Source organism: Coccinella septempunctata, chromosome 4 (genome assembly GCF_907165205.1).
Source record: "Coccinella septempunctata chromosome 4, icCocSept1.1, whole genome shotgun sequence".
NCBI lineage: Eukaryota > Metazoa > Arthropoda > Insecta > Coleoptera > Coccinellidae > Coccinella > Coccinella septempunctata.
The window spans coordinates 36,551,547-36,575,633 of NC_058192.1; the positions used below are offsets into that span (position 1 = coordinate 36,551,547).

At 37.7% G+C, this 24,087-nt stretch overlaps 1 protein-coding gene across 1 annotated transcript; it reads right to left on the reverse strand.

Moving 5' to 3' along the window:
* Window positions 1-5,611: 5,611 nt before the first annotated feature.
* On the reverse strand, window positions 5,612-7,798 carry LOC123311690 (uncharacterized protein K02A2.6-like). Its single transcript, XM_044895760.1, has one exon. It carries the CDS (start codon window positions 7,796-7,798, stop codon window positions 5,612-5,614), a length of 2,187 nt encoding a protein of 728 aa, XP_044751695.1.
* Between the last annotated feature and the right edge of the window lie 16,289 nt (window positions 7,799-24,087).

A 24,087-nucleotide genomic window follows, 5' to 3' on the forward strand; every position in this document is an offset into this window, starting at 1 on the left:
TTTTCTTTCCTTTTTTCTACTGAATATTCTCCCCATTTCAACTTGAGATAGTCTGGTATTTTCTCTAACAAATCACGTTGTAGATGAGGATTTTTTAAATGTCCAGTTGATTCCAAGCATTTCATAAAAGCAACGACATTCGATATTTCAGTAGACAGGTTGATCAATTTTCCCAAAATGAATTTCCTTGATTGGTAATAATGTCTTTATTTTATTCAGTATCATTTCAATGATTTGATCAGGGCGTCCAAATCTAGTTTCTGAAGTATGCATTATCTTTTCCACATCATTTGTTAGCATGAGACCAGATACAGCATGCTTAGCAGCTCCCTTGAGACAGTTTCTTAATTTGAGCACTATTTCCACATCTGTATATTTGCATAATGATATAACATTTCGAAAATGCCTAATGAAAATGGGCCAGTCTTGGGGATTTCCATCAAAGTATGGAAAATCTCTGTCAGAGATATTTTTATGTGTAAGAACATCACCACAACAATTTTCTTTACGTTGGTTATTAGATATTCCAACCGATTGTAATACATCTGTTAAGGTTTGACAAATTAATTTTATGTCTTCACTAGGTTTTCCATAACCTTGTGATATTACTGATAAGTTTTCTATTTCATCGAATTTTTCTGGCAAATTATCAACCCATTGAGCAGTTGATTTTTTAACGGATTTCTCATATTTTTCTTCTATTTCATTTCCACTGTGGATAATTCCAGAAATTGTTGACTTTTCAGTTGATGATTTCATTTCATCTCGTCTCAAATCTTCTTCCATATTTATCAATTTAATCTCATTTTCTTTTCGCTTCATTTCAGACTTCATTTGATCAATTTCCATCTCTAACTGTTGGCGCTTTTTTACTGCTTCTATTGCCAATCTCCTAGAAGTTAAACTCGTCCTAGTTTTCTTAGAAATGTTCGATGAACATGCTTTTTCCGAAGAGGGTGACATTTCTTTTTTCTCTTCTTGTCTGTCATGAGTGACACTTGTTACAAGCCCATTTTCTGAATACTTATTTTCATTTAAAGACTTTCCATTCATGGGTTTAATAAAACAATTATCGTCGACTGATTTTGCTGACTGATTTTGCTGCCTGTTTCTGCGGAGGCACCTTTTTCTTTCCAAATTTCTTGGGCCATACAAAATCTTGCGATAAACTTTCATTCAAACCAGCACTACTTCTCTGGGTTCTTTTCTTGGTATCCATAATAGTCGGGGTCACCAAGTGTTCAGATCAAAATACTTATACTGAACTTATCGTTTTATTATTTCAAAATATTATGACAAATTGATAAATAATTAATTGACAACTATATATTGTTTTCATATGCTACTATTTTCCTAGTTCCGACCACAACACCTTGCTTGAAACCCAATATACGAGTGCCATAGACATCACATGTAGTCCGAGAGCTGGCGATGAAAATCGACAGGAGTTTTGTTATGGCTCATGGCTCATAATTAAATATGAGTTAGTTTTGGTGGTGTACATGAGTCCGCTCCCACTCTCAAGGTCAGGTAGTGGAATTTCTGGCGGCGTCACTCTTTGATTTATATAAAATTACAATATCCGTACTTTGGGTGATTGCTGACTGCCTCCGTTCTATTGATATTGGTCTGAATATGCATTTTCGGCGAATACAAATCTCTTGAAACAACATCGTTAAGGCAGCAACTTATGTGGGATACTGTCCCACCGCGTTTCACTAAGGCTTAGTACACATGAGGGCATTAAACGCCGCGTTGAGCGCACGTTTGTAGTTTTTACTTCGACCGTCGCGTTTGCAGCGCGCTCCGAGTTACTAGACTGTGCATTAGAGCGTACAGATGTACTCGCGCTCAACGCGGCGTTTAACGCTCTCATGTGTACAAGGCCAAAAATGGGGTCTGACCACTTTCTCAAGTTTTCTGTTCTATTAACTAGTTTAGTGACAATTTTCAATCATTACAAAATACTTGTAGATTATGTTGTAATTTCATATACCTACATCAAAGCGCGTGGCCGCTAGGTGTTCCACTACCTGACCTTGAGAGTGGGTGCTGACTAATGCACACCCCCAATACTAAATCATATTTAAGTATGGGCCATTACAAAACTCTTGCCGATTTTCGTTGGTAGCTCTCGGACTGTGGGGAAAGGTGGCTGTTCAGAAAAGGTTTTTCAAGTAAGATGATGCTGTTTTGTTGAATAAATTCGATTCAGTTGAGCTTGATGTCAGCAGGGACTTTGCTTGTTTGAGGTTTCTTCATGAACTCTTGAATGGCACATCTACTCGCTAGAGTAGGATTTCATTTTTTTTTTGTGTAGCAGGGGGAAAGTCAGACGAACCACCCTCTCCTGAGGGATAAAAAGTGTGGGTTTCTCACTCTCCTGAGCTCGAGACCCACTAAAAACCCTTAACTGCTTCTTGAATTTTGGTTCCGGGCATTTGCCTATAAACACTTCATCTCTTAGTCGGTTTTCTTCTCGCAAACTATCGTGCTGGGATTTATGTGTTTATCCTCTATTGGATTAACACTTTATTGAATTTTTCAATAAGTTTCTGTTGTTATTTTAATCTCTTTTTAATTGATCTTTTGGTCTCCTTCGGTAAATTCGCATTCTCCTTTTGTCTTCCTCTGGGTCGTAGTCCACTAGACTCCTGAGTTCTTGATTCGGATGGTTTTTCGCTGTTTCGAATAATTTCTCTGCTTTTCTGTTCATGAATTCCATTATGGTTTCCCATTTTAGGTCTCGATAAATCTGTCTATTCCTGACAAACCAAGGTGCATCTATTGCACATCGTAGCATCTTGTTTTCAGTGGCCTGAATTCTTTTGATATGGCTCTTTGCCGCGAAACCCCGGCAACTGATCCATAAGTCAGTTGAGGCCTAGCAACGGCTTTGATTATCTTCAATTTTGTCTCTTTCGACTTGTGGCTTCTTCTTCCTATCAGAGGATAGAGTCTATTCATCGCTGCTTTCGTTTTGTCGATTGCTTGTTTGATATGACTTTTCCAAGTAAGTCCTTTGTTAAGCGTTATTCCTAAATATTTGGCTTCATTTTTCCAGTCGATTTCTTCGCCGTCAACTTCCAGTTTCGTTGTGGGTCGCAGTCTTCTCTTCTGTAGTAATATTGCTTGGCTCTTTTGTCCATTGAGCTTGATTTTCCACTTTATGCACCAGTCATTTGTTTCGTCAATAGTCTCTTGTAGAACTCGTTCTATTACTTCTGGGTTGCGGTGTCGAGTTGATATGCCTTTATCGTCAGCATATAACGTTAGCATGGTTCTGGGATTTTTCGAAATATCGTGGATGTATATGTTGTACAGAAGTGGCCCAAGTACTGATCCTTGGGGTACTCCAGCCTCTATATCTCTTGTTGAGGAGCATTCTCCCCCCACTTTCACGTAAAATCTATTTTTGAGATAATTCCTGATCAACTTGCATATTTTGATCAAATATCCAGCACATCTCATCTTATATATTAATCCTTCATGCCATACTCTGTCGAATGCTCTGGCGACGTCTAGTAAAACAAGACCTGTAGCTTGTTTATTTTGGAATCCCTCTGTAATGTACTCTGTGAGCCTTAATAATTGTTGCTCTGTTGAATGCTCTCTTCTGAATCCGAACTGTTCTGGTGGTATTAGTTTCAGATTTTCGGTTTCCTCATTTAGCCTCGTGGCGATAATTCTTTCTACTACTTTTCCTAACGCCGACAGTAGACTTATCGGTCTGTAGTTTTGTGGGAACTTCTTCTCTTTGAATGGTTTATTGAATACTATGACTTCCGCTGTTTTCCATTTTTCTGTGTAGTGTTCTGTCCTCATTATTCCATTCGCGATATTTGTTAGAGCGGCTATACCTTTTCTAGGTAATTTCTTTAACATAACATTCGTTATTTTATCGCTTCCGGGAGCTTTCCTCTTCTTCAAACTTCCAATTATTTCTCTGATTTCATTTGGCGATGTTGGCTCATCTAATTCAGTAGTCGCTGGTAATTCATCCATTTCTTCATCATTTTCTTCAACCAGTTCTTCCAAATCTTCATTATCGTCGTCTATCCTGTAATTTATTCTCGATTCTCGTTCGATCGAGTCCGCCAATGCATCTGCTTTATCAGTATTGGTATACGCCATTCCCCTTTCTCCGTGTAGGGGTGGAATTTTAGTCTTTTCTCCTCGTAGTCTTTTTTGCATTCTCCATGCAGAATGAACGATTGTATTCAGTTCTTGAACTCTTTTGTTCCATCTGCTTGTTCTTAGATCTTTCAGGGCATTTTTCAGAACTTGGCTATGGCGGTTGAGGTTCCTTCTATTCAGATCATTTTTATTCATCCGATATATTCTTCTGAGTCTTCGATTTTCTCATATAAGATCTTTCACTTCTTTAGGCGTATCGCCATGCGGATGACTTGGTGCTGGTCTCTTCACTCTTCTCGTGCTTTTTTCGTAAGCTTTCAATATAATCTCTTCCAGTTTATCAACCGCACATTCCAGATCGTCTGGAGTGCTTATTGTTGGAATTTCTGTTATTTCCGATTGTATTAAATGGCTGTATTTAGCCCAATTGGTATATTCTCTTATTTCCAGCAGTTTTTTTCTAGTTTCTCCTCCAATTGTTAATTCCACGGGATTGTAGTTTGAGGTTCCATCTTCCAAAGTTTCAATAGAGAATTCTTGAGTTATATTTTTCAATATCGCGATATCTATTACGTCTGGTATTCCTCTACCAAAAGCAAGATATGTCGGTAGCTCTGGTCCAATCACTATGGCATTTTGTTTTTCGGTGAAATCCTTGAGTTTTTTGCCATTTCTATTCTCTGTTATGCTGTTCCATAATGGGGATTTACAGTTGAAATCTCCGATGGAGATTTTCGGGTTTGTTCCTTCCAACATGTTGTTTATCTCTTCTTCCAATAAATTGTTTTGTGGTGGCTTATATGCCGAGGTAATTTCGACTCTTTGCCGATTTAATTCGGCAACAATCGTCACTTTTTCTGTTTTTCCTTGTGTTTCGTCGGATCTACTTTTGAAGTAGTGTTTCAGATCTGTTCTCACCAATATTACTACTCCTCCTCCGGTGTTTGTAATTCTGTCACATCTATATGTTTCATAATTCATGAAATTCAGTCGTCTGTTCCGGTTTATTCTTGTTTGCTGTAGGGCTATAATATCAGGTTGTCTCTCTGATATTATTTCTTCTATCTCGGCTTTCCGAGTGTTGATCCCGTTTATGTTCCACGAGATTATCTTGAGGTATTTCTTCCTAATATCCGTAATGTCCATTAATTCAGTTTACAGAATAATGCTTGGAGTTTTTTCTCCATTTCCCTCTCAATTTTCAACATTATCTTTGTAATGTTCTCTACTCTTCGAAGGAAAACTCTTATGTATTTTTACCAAACTTTATTCCGTCCGTCACAATCGACGCTAAATTAATATCTTATCATCTCCATGGAAAATAGAACAATCACCATAATCTACGTGCATTAGTGCTCTGTGATAATAGCTCAATAATATTCTTTCTCTAACATCGGTAGGTCCACTACAAACCCTTTTTTACGTTTAAGTTAAAAAAAAAACAAATGAACTGAATAAACAAAGCAGAAAATGATTATGACAAATCATAATCTTTCTGCCAAACTGGTTTCTGCTTATTGCGAACTGGACGTGACGAAACTGCTGCAGGTGGTGAACCTTCTCCACTTTTGATCGCTTCAGGTAATGTATCCTCTCTTAACTTCTCAGTTGGACGATGATCATACCATTCCACTTGATTTTTATGACGTTGAATTGAACGCGTAGGTGTATTAACCGAGACCAATGGACCATCTACTGATGTAACTGTTCCTGTATCCCCTTCAAACTTGGAATCGGATTTAAGATGACTAAAAGGTCTTTTCACCAAAACTTCGTCTCCAACTTCAAATGCTTTGTCAGGAACTGAGTCATATTTGAGTCTTTCAGATGACAACGCCTTTTGGTATGCATCACGTTCTCGAACACCAGGAACTTCGATCCGTTCTCTCATCGTTGGAATTTTGTCTCGAAGTTTGCGATTGAACATGAGTTCTGCCGGACTAATACCAGTTACAGAATGAGGAGTTGAATGATACATCAGGAGATAATTGTTTAACTCCCGCTTGTAGTTTTTATCTTTCAGCATAGCAATTTTGATTATCTTGTTAATACTGCGATTTTGCCTTTCTACCTCTCCATTGGCTTGAGCCCAATAAGGTGGAGTGTTGTAATGAATGATACCTAACTCTTTACAGAAATTTGAAAACTCTTCAGAATTGAAAGGAGGACCATTGTCGGATGTTATTGAATAACAATAGCCAAACCTCGCAAAAACTTCTTCCTGGAATGCCGTCGTGGCTTCAGCTGTGGTCTTCTTCATGACCTTGCACTCGATGAATTTGCTGAAGTAATCTACTACAACACATAAGTGTTTGTTTGATGGCAATGATTTAAAATCAATGGCTAAGTCCTGCCAAGGTCCATCAGGGAGAGTACGACGAGACATCTCTTGCAAAGTGATTGACTTACCAACCTTCTGACACTCGTCGCAGGTGCGAACAAATGTATCTGCTTCCCTATCAATCCCAGGCCACCACACCTTGCTTCTGAGGCGTTCCTTCATCTTTATAATACCTGGATGACCTTCATGTGCATTCTCTAATACCTGTCTCCGTAGTAATGCTGGAATGACAATGCGAGAACCCCGTAGAAGAATGTTGTTGACAATGCATAATTCTTCGACTAATGCAGAATATGGCTTCTCAGTGACTCGTCGATTTGAACGAAGGCTTTCACAAACAGACTTCAAAATTTCATCTGCTCCTAATGCAGTACGAATCTCTTTCAAGGTAATAGCTCTTGGAACTAAACTGTGTACAACCATTACTAAATTCTTCTCGTACATATCATTTTCTGTTACGATATTTGTAGGTGGAACTAAGCGTGACAATGGATCCGCAATATTGTTCTTGCCTGGTACATGTATAATTCTGTATTTGTAACCTTGAATTCGCAAAAGCCACCGTTCTAGTCTTGCACACGGTTTTGACCTCGAACCAAAAATGGTTTGTAACGGTTTATGATCCGTAACCAGGTCGAATTCACGACCAACTAAATACATTTTTAACCTTTCCACTGCAAATACCAGAGCTAAAGCTTCTTTCTCCGTTTGAGAGTACCGTCGTTCAATTGGAGACAGAGAACGGCTGACATAACATATCACTCGAAATTGATCATTCTTTCTTTGTAGTAGGACTAAGCCAAGACCTACTGGACTTGCATCTGCCATAACAATTGTTGGCAATTCAGGATCGAACAAACTGAGATAAGTATCTTCAGAAAGCAAAGATTGTACGTGAATGAATGTTTGATCCGCTTCTGCTGTCCACTTGAACGGATTATGACGAGCTACTTTCTGAAGTACATCAAATTCTGTGGAGAAGTGAGGAATAAAACGGCCCAGGTAGGACACCATCCCTATGAAACTTCGCAGTTCTTCTGCTGTTCGTGGTGCACGGAACTCCTTAATTGCACGTACCTTGTCAAGCATTGGACGAATAGAATTATTGCTGATGATGTGTCCATGGAAAGTTACTTCATTTCTTCGAAACTGGCATTTTCCAGGGTTGATTACGAAACCAACATCTGATAAGCGTTGAAGGACTGCTTTAAGATTAGCATCGTGTTCTTCCAGTGTGCGTCCAAAAATGAGAAGATCGTCTAAGTAATTGAAGACACCTTTCAGCCCTGATAAGATATTCTCTAAAATGCGTTGAAACATCTCGGGAGCACACTTTAATCCAAACATTAGTCGCTTATAACGAAACAGCCCCAAATGTGTACCAAAAGTTGTAATTTCTCTTGATTCGGGTGCTAACTCGATCTGATGATACGCTTGCTTAAGATCAACCTTACTGAAGACAGTAGCGTCCTTCAACAACGGTGCAATATCATCGATCACTGGAATTGGATGTTTTTCATGTAGTACAGCTTCATTTGCACGACGCATGTCAACGCAAAGACGAATTTCATTGGGTCCTTTTGGAACCGGAACAATGGGAGAAACCCAAGGAGATGCACCTTCGACGCGCTCAATGATTTCCAATCGAAGCAACTCATTAATTTGCTCTTCTATACGGGTGCGTAATGCGAAAGGTATCCTTCGAAAGGGCTGGATGACTGGAGGAACGGATTTGTCGATTGGAATCTGGAGCTGAAACTCTTTCAATTTGGATAAGGGCTCTTTTATTGGTGTCGAAACTACTCGAACGTAAAGGTCCTTGGTTGCATTCAGACCAACTCGAAGAAGTCCGAGGGCCTTAGCATCGACACTGCCAAGAAGTGTTTGGATATGTTCTTTGACAACGATTACTTCTGCTGTCTGGATATTTTCACCGATCTGCAGTTCTATATGAACCGTTTGAAGCACTGTATATTTCACTCGACCAGAAGCATCGAAGAAATTGACATCTGGGTTTGGGACGTAACTCAAGAATCGAACACCCTTACGATACAACATGTTCCATGTTTTTTTTTGACATCATTGTCCACTTTGTTCCAGAGTCAATGAAGGTTTCAATAGGAACTCCACCGAAGTGACAAGTAACCAATTCGTCATTTGGCTCAATAAGATTTCGTACGCAAAAAACGTTTTCATCACAAACTACTTTGACGGAGGATGAAGATGGCTGTGACTCCTTTGCTTTCGACTCATTAAGCTGGGAACGAGACTTGCAAACTTTTGCGAAGTGACCTTTCTTCTTGCACTTGTTGCAGATTACACTTCGAGCAGGGCATTGAGGATCCCGTGACCGATGTCCTTCATTTCCACAACAAAAACAAGTAAACCTTGTGGATGAACCGAAAGACTGCGAATTATCAGACTCCTTCTTACCCCTCTTTTGTGAATTTGTATGAGGAGTGCGGCAAACTGAGGAAGAATTTTGAGATGGAGAGACAGAATATCCTGTTATAGCATTGGACTGCTGAGTAACACTTTCCAAGGTTCTGGCTAGCTTTTCGACTTGATCTAGCGTCATATCCTTCTTTTCTAGTAAACGGTTACGAAGTTCCATAGAAAGGCAACCTTCAATAATCTGCATGTGAATGGCTTCATCGAGAGCCGAGGAATCTCGGAACGAACAATTCTTTGCTTGCTTACGAACCCGTGTTAGGAAGGTTGTAATGGACTCGCCATTTTCTTGACGAATATGGTTCAATATATGGCGTTCATACCATTTGGTACTCTTTGGCTTAATCTTGGCTTCAAGACATTCCACTGTGTAAGAATATGCATCATAGTTTTCTGGATATTCAGTCACCGTTGGCAACGAAAAAAATAAATCCTGAATTTCTGGACCACCTAGCAACAGTAATTTTGCTTGTTTTACTTTGGCATCATCAATTTTCTCGGCCGTGAAGTAGAACTCCAGAGTTTGCCTCCAACGATCCCAGTCATTTATAGAAGTTGCATTTCGCACGGAAAATGGAGAAAACGAAGACTTATAACTCTCCATGGCTTAAAAACTCTTGTGCGTTCTCAGTAAAATCTATTGGAAGAAACTGCCACCTTTCCACAATTCAACACCACGTTTTTTCACCTCGTCGCCATTTTTAATGTTCTCTACTCTTCGAAGGAAAACTCTTATGTATTTTTACCAAACTTTATTCCGTCCGTCACAATCGACGCTAAATTAATATCTTATCATCTCCATGGAAAATAGAACAATCACCATAATCTACGTGCATTAGTGCTCTGTGATAATAGCTCAATAATATTCTTTCTCTAACATGGGTAGGTCCACTACAATCTTGTTCAAAATTTTCTCCGTGAAGATGTCTAAATCATCGGCTGATTCAGATATCTTTTTCTTCTCCTGTTGACTGTTCACAGCCTGTTTTATTGGAGGCTTCTTCTTTTCTTCTTTTTTCTGAACCGGTTTTGTCTCCCTCTTCTTTTCCTGTTCTGTAGGTTTGGCCTTCGCTACTTCCTGAATTTTTTGAACAGTAGTTTTAGTTTGTGTTACCGGCTTCTTCTGTTCTGCTGGTTTTTGGGAATTCTTCTTTCTGGTCACCAGCTCGAACTCGCTACATCCTTTGTAGCTAGCTGGATGGCCCTCTTCTCCACATAAGACGCATGTGGCATTTCTCTCTTTACCTTCTCTGGTGAGTGTGCAGTCATTGCTGCTATGGCTTCCTGAGCACTTCACGCATCTCCACGGGAAGGAGCATTTGTTCTGTGCATGTCCGTAACTTTGGCACCTAAAGCACTGGCTTGGACTTACAGGCCTTTTTTTTTGTTCAACCACAATACAGAGATTGTAGAGTCGCTTCACTTCGAAGATTTCCTTTTTCTGGGTTTTGACAAGGTAGAGAGGTATGGGCTTCTTCGTCTTGTACGATGTCATTCTGGACACCTCAGCGTCTGATATTCCCTGGAATATCAGGTCGTCCTTAACACGTTGAGCGCCACAGCGGTCCATAGGGACCGCTGATAGTCTTACTTGTAGGACCACGGCGGTCCGTAGGGACCGCTGTTTTGGAATTTACGACTACTTTTTAGTCGTATTTTTTTTCGAATTTTTATTCGAAAAAAATTGAACAGGTGTTGTTATGGTTATAATAAGGAGATTGGACTCGACAAATTTCACCTGTACCGCATCTGCTGCTTGTTTCTATTTTTCTGGGGTCCAGAGCGGTCCCATGGGACCGCTCATCAATATTCTTGATATCAGGCAATATTGCACTTTTAGGGAAAATCTGACCAAAGGGATTATCTATATGATATAAAATCAAAACAAAATATCGACACAAAAAATTTGGCCCCACAAGAAAATATATCGATATTTTGATGGCGCTCAACGTGTTAATCAACGCAAGATCAGCGTCGATTGGTAAATGCCTGATGACGGCATATATCTTCTTGTCTTCCTCCATTTGGTAAAATTCTTTACCATGGTGTTCGAAAAATTTGGTAATTTTTCTATAATCATCTACGGTTGACGCGATGATTCTAATACCGTCTTCAACTACGGTTGCGCGGCTATAGTTCAACTTTTTGGTGTAGAGTGCTTTAGAAATCGCTACCCAATCTGAGGTGCCCATCATCGTGATGGGTGGGATTTTGTTTTTTCTAGGCACTTCAGGTGCTTTTTTGGTATTTTCCTCGTCTGACGAGGAGCTTTCTTTACGCGCGCGTTTAGATGGGGGCGCGTTTTGAGGTTTAGCAATCAGCGTTGCTTAATTCCTCTTAATGTCAGAAGTGACATTATTTCTCGCTGCCGAACTCGCATTTCGGCAAATGTAGGGGGTTTTGGCGCTGAAAGCTTATTTATTTCTTCTTTCGCTAGACGGAGTTCATTAATCAATTGGCGGACCATTTCATTCAGTTTCGCGATTTGAGTTTTCATTTGCTCGTTATCCTTTCGTAAAGTAGTCGGTCCTTCAGACTCATTCTCGCTGAAGTCATCGACTTCTTCGGAAGCTTCCATGTAGGAACCCTCATTATCTGAGGTCTCCGACATGACTAAACGTTTTTAGTTTTTTACAGAGGTGGTAAATATCAATGAGAGAAAAAAGAACGAAAATCGCCAATTATTATTTAGAAAAAGTCTCACCTGATGTGATTTGCACAACCAACGATCGATTTGATCTGGACTGAATACAACACAACAAAACTCATTCACAAAACTCGTGTAATCGAAAAATCACTCAACACGTGTACTCGCTTCGACGTCTCGCTCTCGACTTTGTTTGACCTTGACTAGTAGGATTTCATGTACGACACCCACGCTTGTTCAACCTTGCTCCGTCCAGAACAAATATATTGTTACAGTCACCTGTGTATATGATTTGTTTTAAATTCAATAAGGTCTCGCATCTCTGTGATATTCACTATGACAGAGTCTACATAATTTGTAAAGCGTTCATTAATTTTTGTTAAAATATTACTTCTAATCCCACAGCACTCAGAATACAAATGGTTATGGCAAAAGGGGTAATTAACCTCACAATATCGCTCAAGAAACCAGACGAATAATTCACCGAAGGAGAACAGAAACGATCAAACCTTCTTCCCAAAACAATAACAGGTGGTAGGTAAACCCATAAATAGAATCGATACAGCAATATCGACCAAGAATCCTCGAAAGAAATATTGGGATATTTATAAGACGATGTTTGGAGTGGGCAATGAACATCTTTCAACTATATACATAGATCAACAGAAGTGTAAACAATAGTCCCAGAAGATTCTGCATCTTCTGAAGTTAACCAGAAGCTGCTTAGAATGAGTCATATACACAGAAAATGTAGAAGGGCAAAAGTTCCCTTCACACCAAAATGGGGAATAAAGATAGGACTGACCCACAATCTTCAAGAACAATTAATTCAACATCGTTTCTATTGAAAACGATGGAGAAAGTAGTAGATAACAACATAAGAACATAGAATCTGTAGAATACAACAATTCACAAATGCCATCAGGCCTTCAGGACGACCGATCAACAAAGACTGCTCTGTATGACCGTAGACTCTATATGACCGTCATCCACAGTACTATGAATAGCAGAGAAATAGCAATGTGTCAATGTGTGCATTTCTTTACATATCTGGAGAATTTGATAACACAGTTCATGTGTCGGTCAAAGAGGCACTATAAAGACGAGAACATTAGACAAAACATTACAAATGGATGTATGTATATTGTGTATGTGTATATATGTGTATGTATATTGTATCAGGACAAGATAGCTGAGACACAGGTGAGTAGCCAAATCACCTATGTTGAAAGCCACTCGCGAACATTATCATGTCGAATGGTAAGATCTGGCAACCATGTAATAAGAAGAATATTGTGTATTTTCAAAAAATACTCTTTGCTCATTCACAAGCACATAGACGTATTTGTTTGTAGTTGACAGTAATTTTTAATTTAATTGGGTTTAAGTCGTGATGGAAATTACCAAGAAAACTTAAAACTTATTGTTCGGCGAGCATCGCGGGCTGGTTTGAACACTATATTTTTAAATGGGTCAATCATGATAGTATAGTCATTATAGTACTTTTCAGGCAAAAGTTTGTACGAAACGTTCCACATTGTCTTAACCGTTGCTTCTTTGAATTCGGTCCCGTCTTTCTTTCTCGTATTGACCGCCCAATTTTTAAGTATCAACGACAATTCTTCTAAGCTCCTAAGTTCATTCAATTCATATTTTCGTTCGCAGCAAAATTTCATAAATATTCCCCAAATATATTTATGACTGTAGGTTATATTTCTGGGAATTTTCATTTGATCAGCTTATTTATACTTTGAACATTCGCATTACCTAACGTAACATTTTGAAATTTATTTGGAATGAAGTTGTCGGGCGTTGTCATATATATATATATATAGTAATTGATATGTGTTAATGATTTATATATATATAGTAATTGATAATTGCACTAAATGCAATTTTCAGTGTAATGTTGACATGATTGGGTGAAATTGTTTCACATGATACAAAATGCAGAATTTGAATGGTTGTTAGAACTGTCAAAAAATTTTCACTGTAATTTCACTCAGTGTGGATATAAATACTCTGGTTCTGAAAAAAAACTCAAGAAAAGTGCTAGAAACGATTTGGGTACAAATAAGCCTGTAAAGAACACGATATAGCTTATTCTAAAAATGAGGAATTGTCTGATAGGCATATTGCTAATAAAATATTAGAAGACAATGCTTGGGAACGAGTGAAGTCTAAAGACGCTACATTTAAGGAGAAAAGTGCTGCCTTGCTAGTCACCGGAGCAATGTAAATGAAACGTAAGATTGGTATGGGCTCTCGGAATAGACGAAAATCTTTCAGAAGATTTGTCTTACAACCAATTCATGAAATTTTGAAGAAATCTGGAGTTCATGATTTGAAGAAATCAGCATTCATGGCTCTCAAAGCAGCTAGAACTGCTATCAAGAAACCAGGTGGAAAGAAAAAAATTGAACGATACCGTCAATCATAGGAGTGATAGTCAGGGATTACACCAATCTTATAATAATTTGATTTCCTTGTTCAAACAATTCAAGTGCTGTTGAGATGAACTACTGTTAAGTAGTTGTTTTGATTGACCGTTTGTGTATCAGATGCGCGACATTGTATCTATTCGTCATCCATGTGTTATTGTTTTCTTACGCTATGTTATCCCGGATGCTATGTGTCAGAGTTCTTATAGTAGGTTTACTGGCGCCGGTGACTTCTGGCGCGCCAGTAACTTTGAAATGCATATGTAAACACTTACTGGCGTGCAAACGTTATCCAGGCATGCATGGATTAAAAATTTTGGTCGCTTCCAAAATTTTATGCGCCAGTATCTTTTCTTCCGCCGGTGAAATTACAACTTGCGAATATAAATATCATCTTCATTTGCCATGGTACACTACCTTCGCCTATAAACTAATCGACAAGTTTGTTTCTCACTTCTGCTGCTTCCTTGGAGTAATTGGTATCCTCGGTCTTTGTATTAATATCTCATAAGCCGGCATTTGTCAGTTCTTGTCTCCACGAACCAGGAATTATGGTTCCACTTTCAAAATCCTCTTAATCGAGCTGCTTCAACAACAGAATCTGCCTTTTTTGGGGACAAAGCTATGGGTTTTTCAAACACACGAAATCTTGAAACAAGAATGCCAAATGCATTTTATTCTATGCGCCTAGCTCGCGATAACCTATAATTGAATTTTTTTTTGTGTGGTCAGAGGGCCATGATGAGAGTAAGGTTTTAACAAATATTCCTTTAGAGTACATGCATCATCGGCAGTATTGCATTAATGCATTAATTTCAAACGCATTTTTTAATTTCGATTTTGAAAATAGACCTCCGTCAGACGCTCTTCCGTTGGCGCCAACATCTATGTATTCAAAACAGTATTGATCATCTACCAATGCTAGGAGAATTATGCTGAAGGACTCCTTATAATTATAAAATTCAGACCCTGAATGGTTGGGGTTTTCCGTCTAAGGCTCCTATACATCCTGGAAAATTCCACCTCGTTGAAAAAGCTTGTATAATTCCATTCCATGGGCTTCAGTATATGGCACCTACAAAAATAAATATTTTAATTGCAGGTATCCCCAGAAACTGTTGATACAAGAAGTCAGGCAAGTACAAGCACTATGAGTGTTATGTCCCCCCCTAACAACGAACTACGCACTCCAACAACAAAGCTTGCAAATGCTCCAAAACGGTATAAAATAACTGCTTCTGATAAAGCAATTGAATAATTGAAAGCAATTTCTGAAACTTTAAACCAAACTTCCTCCGAAAATAATGAATTCGATTGTTTTGGACAAACTATAGCATGTCAGTTATAAAAACTTCCTGAAGATGTAGCTTTGAAATCTATGGATTTCATACAGTCCTATTTAGTTAAGCAAAGACTGAAATTCTGCCAGCCACCCCATCTGAGCCGCAATATAAATACTGAAAGAAGACAGCTTGAAAATTCAACATTTGATGGTCAAAACAACTACGATCATAATTTTTTTAATCAAGAACAGCCACCTCATCTCCCTTATGAAACTGAAAGAAGTCAATCAGATGATTCAACATTTGAAAGTGAAGACAATCACAATAATAATGAGTGTAGTACTTACCTTAATATATTCTTCCAAAGCAATATAAATACCCAAGCAACACATAGAGCTCCTAGAGACATCTCGGCGACGAATTTTTAGGAAATTGTGACACCTTTTGTAACTTCCTTCACAGGTTATATAGAGCTCTATATCTCCTCCAAATGTCCGCCGCCGGGATATTCTCAACGAGATCTCATCGATATCCCTCGTGGAAATTCTCAAAAAACACACTCTGGTTAGTTCTCTGCGAAATCTTATAGCGATTTCTTTCTTTGGGAAATTCTCATTTAATTCTCATTTCGAGGTCTCTGTGAGCTCGCACGGAAGCTAGCTATGTGATCATCGCCAGCAGTGCAGGAAATTCACATGAACTATTTTTGTTGATTTATATGTGAAGTCGTTTTGTGATACTTATATGCAGTGCTCTTGGTGTGGTCTACAATAGTTCGCATACAATATGGAATATACGAAAGGATTCCACTCAAAAAAAATTAAGGCCATGGTATGGTGTTGGTCGAAAATTATAAATTATTTTTTCCTAATATCTGATCAAAAATTGCTGAATTTTCTATGAGACTACTACTCGTTAGTAGTTCCCTCTTAAAAATTTTAGTTAATACACGAATTATCCATTTTTAGTTTAATCATCCCAAAAACGATTGATTCGATTTTGGCAAATGAAAATATTAGGTTCTTTTCAATTCAACAAACGAAACTGAAAATTGAAAAAGTTAGCACAACCTCCCTTAAAGGAACCTAATGTCTGAAATGACTTTCCTACAAAAAAAGTGCTGTGAAGTATAAATGAAAAACCAATATGGGTGAAAAATATAATATATGAAGCATCATAACTAATTACATATTCAATGTTATAAGATATAAGTTATACAATTTTTATAATCATCTTAAACTAAAATTTGTACAGCATCTCAGGCCTGGTTTCTAAGTTCGATATTAAAGTTAATCCTAGATCAATTTTGATATTTCCGTTCAATTCTGTCAGATTAATCTAGGATCAACTCAAATTTCGGCTTAATCCTGAACTGAGCAACCAGGCCTGAGGTTTTTTTCACATAAAGTGGATTATATTATTCATTTCATATATTCGTCTTAGCAATGAATTGAAAATATTTAATCAATTAGTCATCATGCTGAGCATTACTTATGGTTTTCATCTTGAGGTGAAGAAAATTCGAATACACAGATAAGAAATTTAATAGAATCTTAACAATAGCAGTTGGAATAATGAAAAAGGAAATGCTATTTTAGAGTTTCGGAAAAACGTATGTAAGTCCACTTCGTGTTTCAATTTTTCAATTCAAATTTCTCGGGCTTTAGAATTGGCAACAACGATAATTCGAAGGAAAAATTCATATAAGCCAAAAAAATTTCCATCTGATCTATCTAAGATACAGAAGTGAAAGTACAAAATTTGCATTGATTGATTCAGCGCCTCCACAAGCTGAATCAATTGAAAGAACTATCTTAAATAATCTTTATCTAGTTATACAAAATTGATTCATGCTTTTTAGTAGGTTTTCAGATAATTAAATTGAATCAAACTTCTCTATTATTAGAACAATAAATCACAATTTTACGATAATGATTTTCTCAAACACTTTTGAAACAAACAGGTCCTTTATTATATTCACTTCAATATCGTTATTTTTGTTTCAATAAAATAGATAACACACAAACTTGAAATATACTGTAATAATTTTTGCAATAACATCTCAAACTTGTGAATGAAGATAGATTCAAGCAGGTAAACTTGACTTGGTCGAAACGCAGTCATCTTAATAAAGACGTCCGTGGTCGAAGGACGAGCCTTACAAACTATTTAAATGTTTTATTGTATCGTTACGAGTTGAATCTTTTCATTGTTCAGTGAACTAATCTATTATTCAAGTATATAAGAAATAAAAACGAATTGATATGAAGGTATTACGTTTTGGTAGTTGCTGGATGTCACTGATTAGGGATGATCTAAAATGGTGGCATGGAAAAGCTGCCTCCTCCGTACATTGTCTGAAAGGCCACCCAAGAAAAAACCTTTTTCGCCTAATGGGAACACTGTAAAAAACACTTACCCATGCTCTCTCTTCACTAGAAAGTTCTAGACACTCTGTTGTCTGTGACTCTCACTAACGATAGTTTTGCAACTTATCACACTGCACGTTGATTTTCCGAAACTATTCATTTTCACTACAATGGCGAAACAAAAAACAGTCGTAGAATACATGCGTTGCATCTAGAACTCTGTCTCGAACTACCATGATATCTGCTGCTGCGCACTCCGCATCATGCATGCTAACCTGACCCTGGACAGAGATTGATTGTCTCTGGTTCGAGATTAAATCAGCAACTCGCCATAAAAATATCTTATTCTGGAAGCGTTCAGGATAACTCAAGGAAGTCGCATTGGGAATTTCTCATTCATATTACCTTCGTGATAACTTCAAGAACACGCAATAAGAATATCTCATTCAGGCAACGTTTCGGATAATTTGAGGAACTCGCATTGGAAATTTCTCATTCATGTCACGTTCGCGATAACTTTAGGAACTCACATTGAGAATTTATTATTCTGGTTATGTTATATATTGGCGAATCTGCGCAGCAGATAAGAATGAAACACATGTGCCTAACATAATACGTAGGATTAAGAGATTCATTCAGAGTGTAACTGCGACCTGAAATAAATATATAAAATACAAACGAGTTTTCGTCCCAATCATACTATTGGAATAAATATAAATTGGTGAAATACATCACAAGTGGCGACGAGGAAAAGTGAATTATACGAATTCAAACAATTTGGTTCTTCACAACATGTCTGAATCTACGACATCAAACATCGGACATTTACGGGAGTTCGATCCCGCCATTTCGGAATGGTCCATTTTTAAAAGAAGAATTGACAATTACTTCGTTGCAAATACGATCACGGACGAAAAACGGAAAGGAGCCATCCTGTTGAATGTCCTTAGCGAAGAAGCTTACAAGCTAGTGTTCAAGATCGTCTTCTGGAAGAAAAAAATTCAGTAACTTTTACTGAAATGGTGGAATTGGCATCAGCAAAATCTGTGACGCAGGCATCGATGAATAACTGGGAGAATTTAATCAAGAAAGAAGTGGATTTGCATTACGCAGGTACACAGTCATGTCAGAGTGTATCGAAGAAGGGGAGTCCACCGGATCAAGAATCGTCAAGAACATCGAATACCAGTAATCAACAGAACAAATGCGAAATCTGTGGAAGACGGAATCACTCAAAAGATAAGTGTTTTTATCGCGATTGTCTTTGTCACATCTGTGGTAAAAAAGGTCACCTCGCAACAGTTTGTAAACAAAAACAGAGAAATTCAAAGTTTCTTCAAGATTCAAAGTATAAACAAAATTTTATGGAATCTTCTGATTATTCTTTGTTTACTTTGGGAGCATTGCAAAATGATCCTATCATCATTGAAATTCTTATTCAAGGTACTCCTTATGCATTCAACTTGGATACAGGGTCAAGTTTCACGGTTATTTCTGATTCATTTTATTCGAAAAATTTTGGGAAATTTTCAATGAAATGCACGAAGAAAAGATTTAATCTTTACAATGGGGAATATATTGTACCTTTAGGCTATTTTACTTGTGAAGTTGTTTTTCAAAATAAAACAAAGGAAATAGATATTTACGTGATAAAAGATGCATGTGGACCGCCACTTTTAGGAAGAGATTTCTTCAATATTTTTCAGTTGAATATATCTTCTTCGAATTACGTGAATGTCCCAGATGACTTACAGTTTCTGTTCAAAAAATATAAACGTGTTTTTGAACCTGGATTGGGAACATTCACTAAAGGAAAAATTTCAATCAAATTAAAATCTGATGGAATAACACCTAAATTTTTTAGGGCTAGACCTCTTCCGTTCGCCATGAGGGAGAAAGTTGAGCAGGAACTGGAAAGGCTTCTGAGTTTAGGGGTCATCGAACCAGTTGATTATTCACCGTGGGGAAAGCCAGTGGTGCCCGTGATTAAAAAAGATGGTTCAGTAAGACTGTGCGGAGATTTTAAGGTAACACTTAACCCTCACATCGAAATTGATAAATATCCTTTGCCCCGCATAGAACAACTCTTTGCTAGCCTTCAGGGCGGTGAACATTTCACGAAATTAGATTTAGCCAATGCTTATACCCAGGTATGTCTTGAAGAAGATTCGAAAAATCTTGTAGTTATCACAACTCACAAAGGTTTATTTCGTTATACTCGAGCTCCTTTCGGAATAGCAAGTATTCCCTCTAAATTTCAAAAGTTGATGGAATCGTTGTTACAAGGAGTAGATGGTGTTGTAATTTTTATTGATGACATAGTCGTTACTGGTAAGGATAGAGCCGAACATCTCGAGAGGTTGGAGAAAGTATTTGAGAGATTACAGGATGCGGGTTTCAAAATTTCCGTCAATAAATGCGAATTTTTCAAATCAAAAATTACATATATGGGTTATCAAATTGATAAAACCGGTTTGCATACTTGTCAGGAGAAAATCGAGGCTATCAATAAAGCGCCGGTGCCAAAAGATATCTCACAGCTCAAATCATTCCTTGGTTTGGTGAACTACTACGGAAAATTCGTGCCAAATCTATCATCGATTTTACACCCGTTGTATAATTTGTTGAGGGATAGGGTACAATGGCGTTGGTCAGCCAATTGTGAGAGAGCTTTCAGAAAAATAAAAGAAATATTAACTTCGGCTGATGTCCTAGTTCACTATAACCCAGATCTACCGGTAAGACTCATCACAGATGCGTCAAATTATGGCGTCGGGGCGGTTATTACACATACTTTTCCTGATGGCACGGAAAAACCAATAGCTTATGCCTCGCGAACATTGTCACAAGCGGAAATCAAATACGCACAGATTGAGAAAGAGGGCCTCGGCATTATATTTGGGCTTTGTAAATTCAATGAATATTTATATGGCCGCCACTTCACACTTGTAGTTGACCACAAACCTCTCACATCAATTTTCCATCCGAAAAAAAGTATACCGCAGTTTTCCGCAAATCGTCTTCGCCGGTGGGCTATCATTTTGAGTAACTATCAATATACTATTGAATATGTGCGATCAACTGAAAATCTAGCTGATCCACTATCCAGGCTACCGCAACCAGAACAGAATTCTGTCTGGGAAAATGTTGATGTGAATTATATCAATTATTTCCAAAAAAATGCCCACTTTCCGATTGACTTCAGTAGAGTACAAGAAGAAACCCGAAATGATTATATTCTCTCTCAAGTCATAAAATTTTTGCGAAGCGCTTGGCCGAACAAAATTGGGGACAATTTGAAAGTTTTTCACAGAATTAGGAACGAACTAACGGTGGAACAAAATTGTTTGTTATGGAATAATCGTTTGATTATCCCTCTTGTACTGAGGGCCGAAATTTTGAGAGATCTCCATCGATCTCACATGGGCGTCGTCAAATCTAAAAGTTTGGCCAGATCATATTTCTGGTGGCCTAAACTAGATAAAGATATTGAAGCGCTATGTAAAGAATGTGAAAATTGCCTGATACATAAAAATAACCCTAATAAAGCTATTTTGAATAACTGGCCGTGGCCGCGGGAAGTGTGGTCCAGATTACATATCGATTATTTGGGCCCATTTTTGAACCGATATTTCCTCATTATAGTCGACGCTCATTCTAAGTGGATTGAAGCTTTTCCGATGACTACTATTACTTCTAAAGCAACTATTGACGCATTACGATCATGCTTTGCTCGGTTTGGGTTACCGCGTTCAATTGTTTCTGATAATGCTCCTAATTTCACTTCATCGCATATGGAACAATTTTTCAAGTTGAACAGTATATAACACATCACCTCTCCACCCTATCACCCTTCTTCGAATGGTCAAGCTGAAAATGCGGTGAAATCAATTAAAAATTCATTGAGGAACGCTCTTGGCAAAAACGAATCCTCAGATATAAACAAGATACTGAACAATTTTCTGTTTGATTTTCAAAATACGGTTCATTGCACCACTGGGCGTTCACCTGCGAGTCTAATGTTCAATAGAGAACTCCGTACACGTTTTAATTTGTTGTTACCGAGTGATAAGACAAATGAACATCTCCAGAAAACCGTTAAAAATAATCAACTCACACAAATAGAAAACTATAGAGGAAAAAGAAATATTGAATTTTGTCGGGGTGAAAAAGTAACGGTAAAAGATCATAGAAATGCATCAAAACCAACTTGGATCAAAGCTATTATTGACAAGAGAATAGGTAAATCAACTTATTTGGTTCACATTCCAGAGTTGGGAAATGTAACATGGAAACGTAACTTGGATCAGATTATTCCCATGTCTTCTGATGCTTTGGCACTTCCGGGCGAGATTAATAGCGAGTTGCTTGATCCAGGTGAGGTTTCTCATGAGGAAAATGAAGTGAATCAAGATTTACCTGAGAGATCTGATGAGTTGGTTTCCGAGTATGAAAGTAATGTAATAACGAGACCAAGACGAAATATTAGACCTGTAGAGCGTTTAACTTATGTTTAGAACTTATTTACTTTGAAGTATCCTTTACTATATGTAGTAAATAGAAATGTATTGAATTGTGTGGTATATGGCAGGATATGTTGTTGAGGATATTGTGAATTGATTTTTTTTTATTGATATTTTAAAGAGGGAAGTATTGTTATATATTGGCGAATCTGCGCAGCAGATAAGAATGAAACACATGTGCCTAACATAATACGTAGGATTAAGAGATTCATTCAGAGTGTAACTGCGACCTGAAATAAATATATAAAATACAAACGAGTTTTCGTCCCAATCATACTATTGGAATAAATATAAATTGGTGAAATACATCACAGGTTATATTCGGGATAACTTGAGAAAGTCGCAATAAGAATTGCTCATTGATGTTAAGTTCGAGACATCTTCTGGTACTCGCAATAAGATGAAACCTGGAAAAAGCAATGTGAGGTCTCTGAGATTTCTCCTGCGGACACCAGTGAGAATGTCGCTTAGTTAAGGCACATAGCGATCGTCGAGACCTCGCAATAGGAGTTCGCATAAGATCCTCATTATAACCTCCCAGAGATCTCGCGGAGAAGTCTGTGTTGCCTGGGTAGCTCCACAGACTTCTGGCAGAAACTTCGATGTGGTACATTTTGGGACACGATATAAATATTGCAAGGAAGCAAAGGAGTCACCAGTGGCTAAATACTTTAGAGTGATTTGAAGTTTAAGTCTAGCACACAAAGTATCTCTTATATGGGTGTCTTTTTTCTCAATTAGTGGTGTGACACGTTGTAAAAGAAAATTAAATCCTTCTTCTGTCATTCTTAAATGATTTCGAAAGCTTTGGGGGTCTTCCATTGAAAATTCTTTTAAAAGAGAATTTGAAGCACCCATCATCGGTCTCTGGGAAATCCAATTGCGCACCCATAAGCGACCTTTTCTTTTATGTCGTTTCTTCCGTTCTAAATCTTCAATCATACTATCAATTATAGATTTTGCAATTTTTCGACAATTTTTTACAAGCTCCTTTCGTGACATGATGTAGGTACCTACTATAACGAGAATATGGATACTAGCAACTGGCGTGCAAAACACTGGAAACCGTGTAAACGCCTTCTGGCGTGAAAGTTGAACTGGCGTTAAGACTGGCGCCGGTAAATCCATGCATGTGTAAACTTACTATTAGGATTGTTTGATTATTTGACTGTTCTTTTGAGTAAAGGTAGTTCACTTCTACTTCCTGCACATATTATGACTTTTATACATATTTTAAACATAGATTAAATAGATGGAACATAAGCGATTTTCCAGACTGTTCATTTTTCCAATAATTCCCACTCCAGGCAACCACCAATTAGATGCATTTTCGCTTGTATTCCCCTCCTGATCGCTCCTAAATTTCTAAGACGGCGTGTGTATTTGTAATTGTCAAAATATTATTTCAATCATTCACGTCGTAATATTTTAGAAAATATGCATCGATGTGCCATGAAAGCGTGTGCTTGAAATAGAAGTGCAATTTACACATGGAAAAGGAAAGCGATTCACTTATTCCGGTGAGTTTTTGATATTTTATTCTTGTTTGAGTTCACGAGTTTATGAAATCAGGGGAGGGAGTTAGGGGACGCCAGGGTCGAATTCTGTTTGAATTTGATGTGATGATTTTATACCTACATTGAAATGTTGGGTTGGTACATTAAAATAATTGATTTAAATTTTAGTTTCTCAAGAAATGAAACCAGACGACAGTAGTGGAGAGTTGCACTTGGTCTTGAAAATAATTTACACTTCTCTTGTAATTTACACTCCATACTTCAGTGTAATGAGAGAAATGGACTTTTACCGTAAATTTTAAAAAAGATGCCATCCCGAGTGAGGTGAAATAGGTACTTTACCACTTTGTTAACTCGTTTCCTTGTCTTAATATCACT

Excerpts from the sequence above, each read along its gene's own strand:
- LOC123311690 (XM_044895760.1), bottom strand. The coding sequence starts at position 7,798 with ATGTTTCAACGCATTTTAGAGAATATCTTATCAGGGCTGAAAGGTGTC.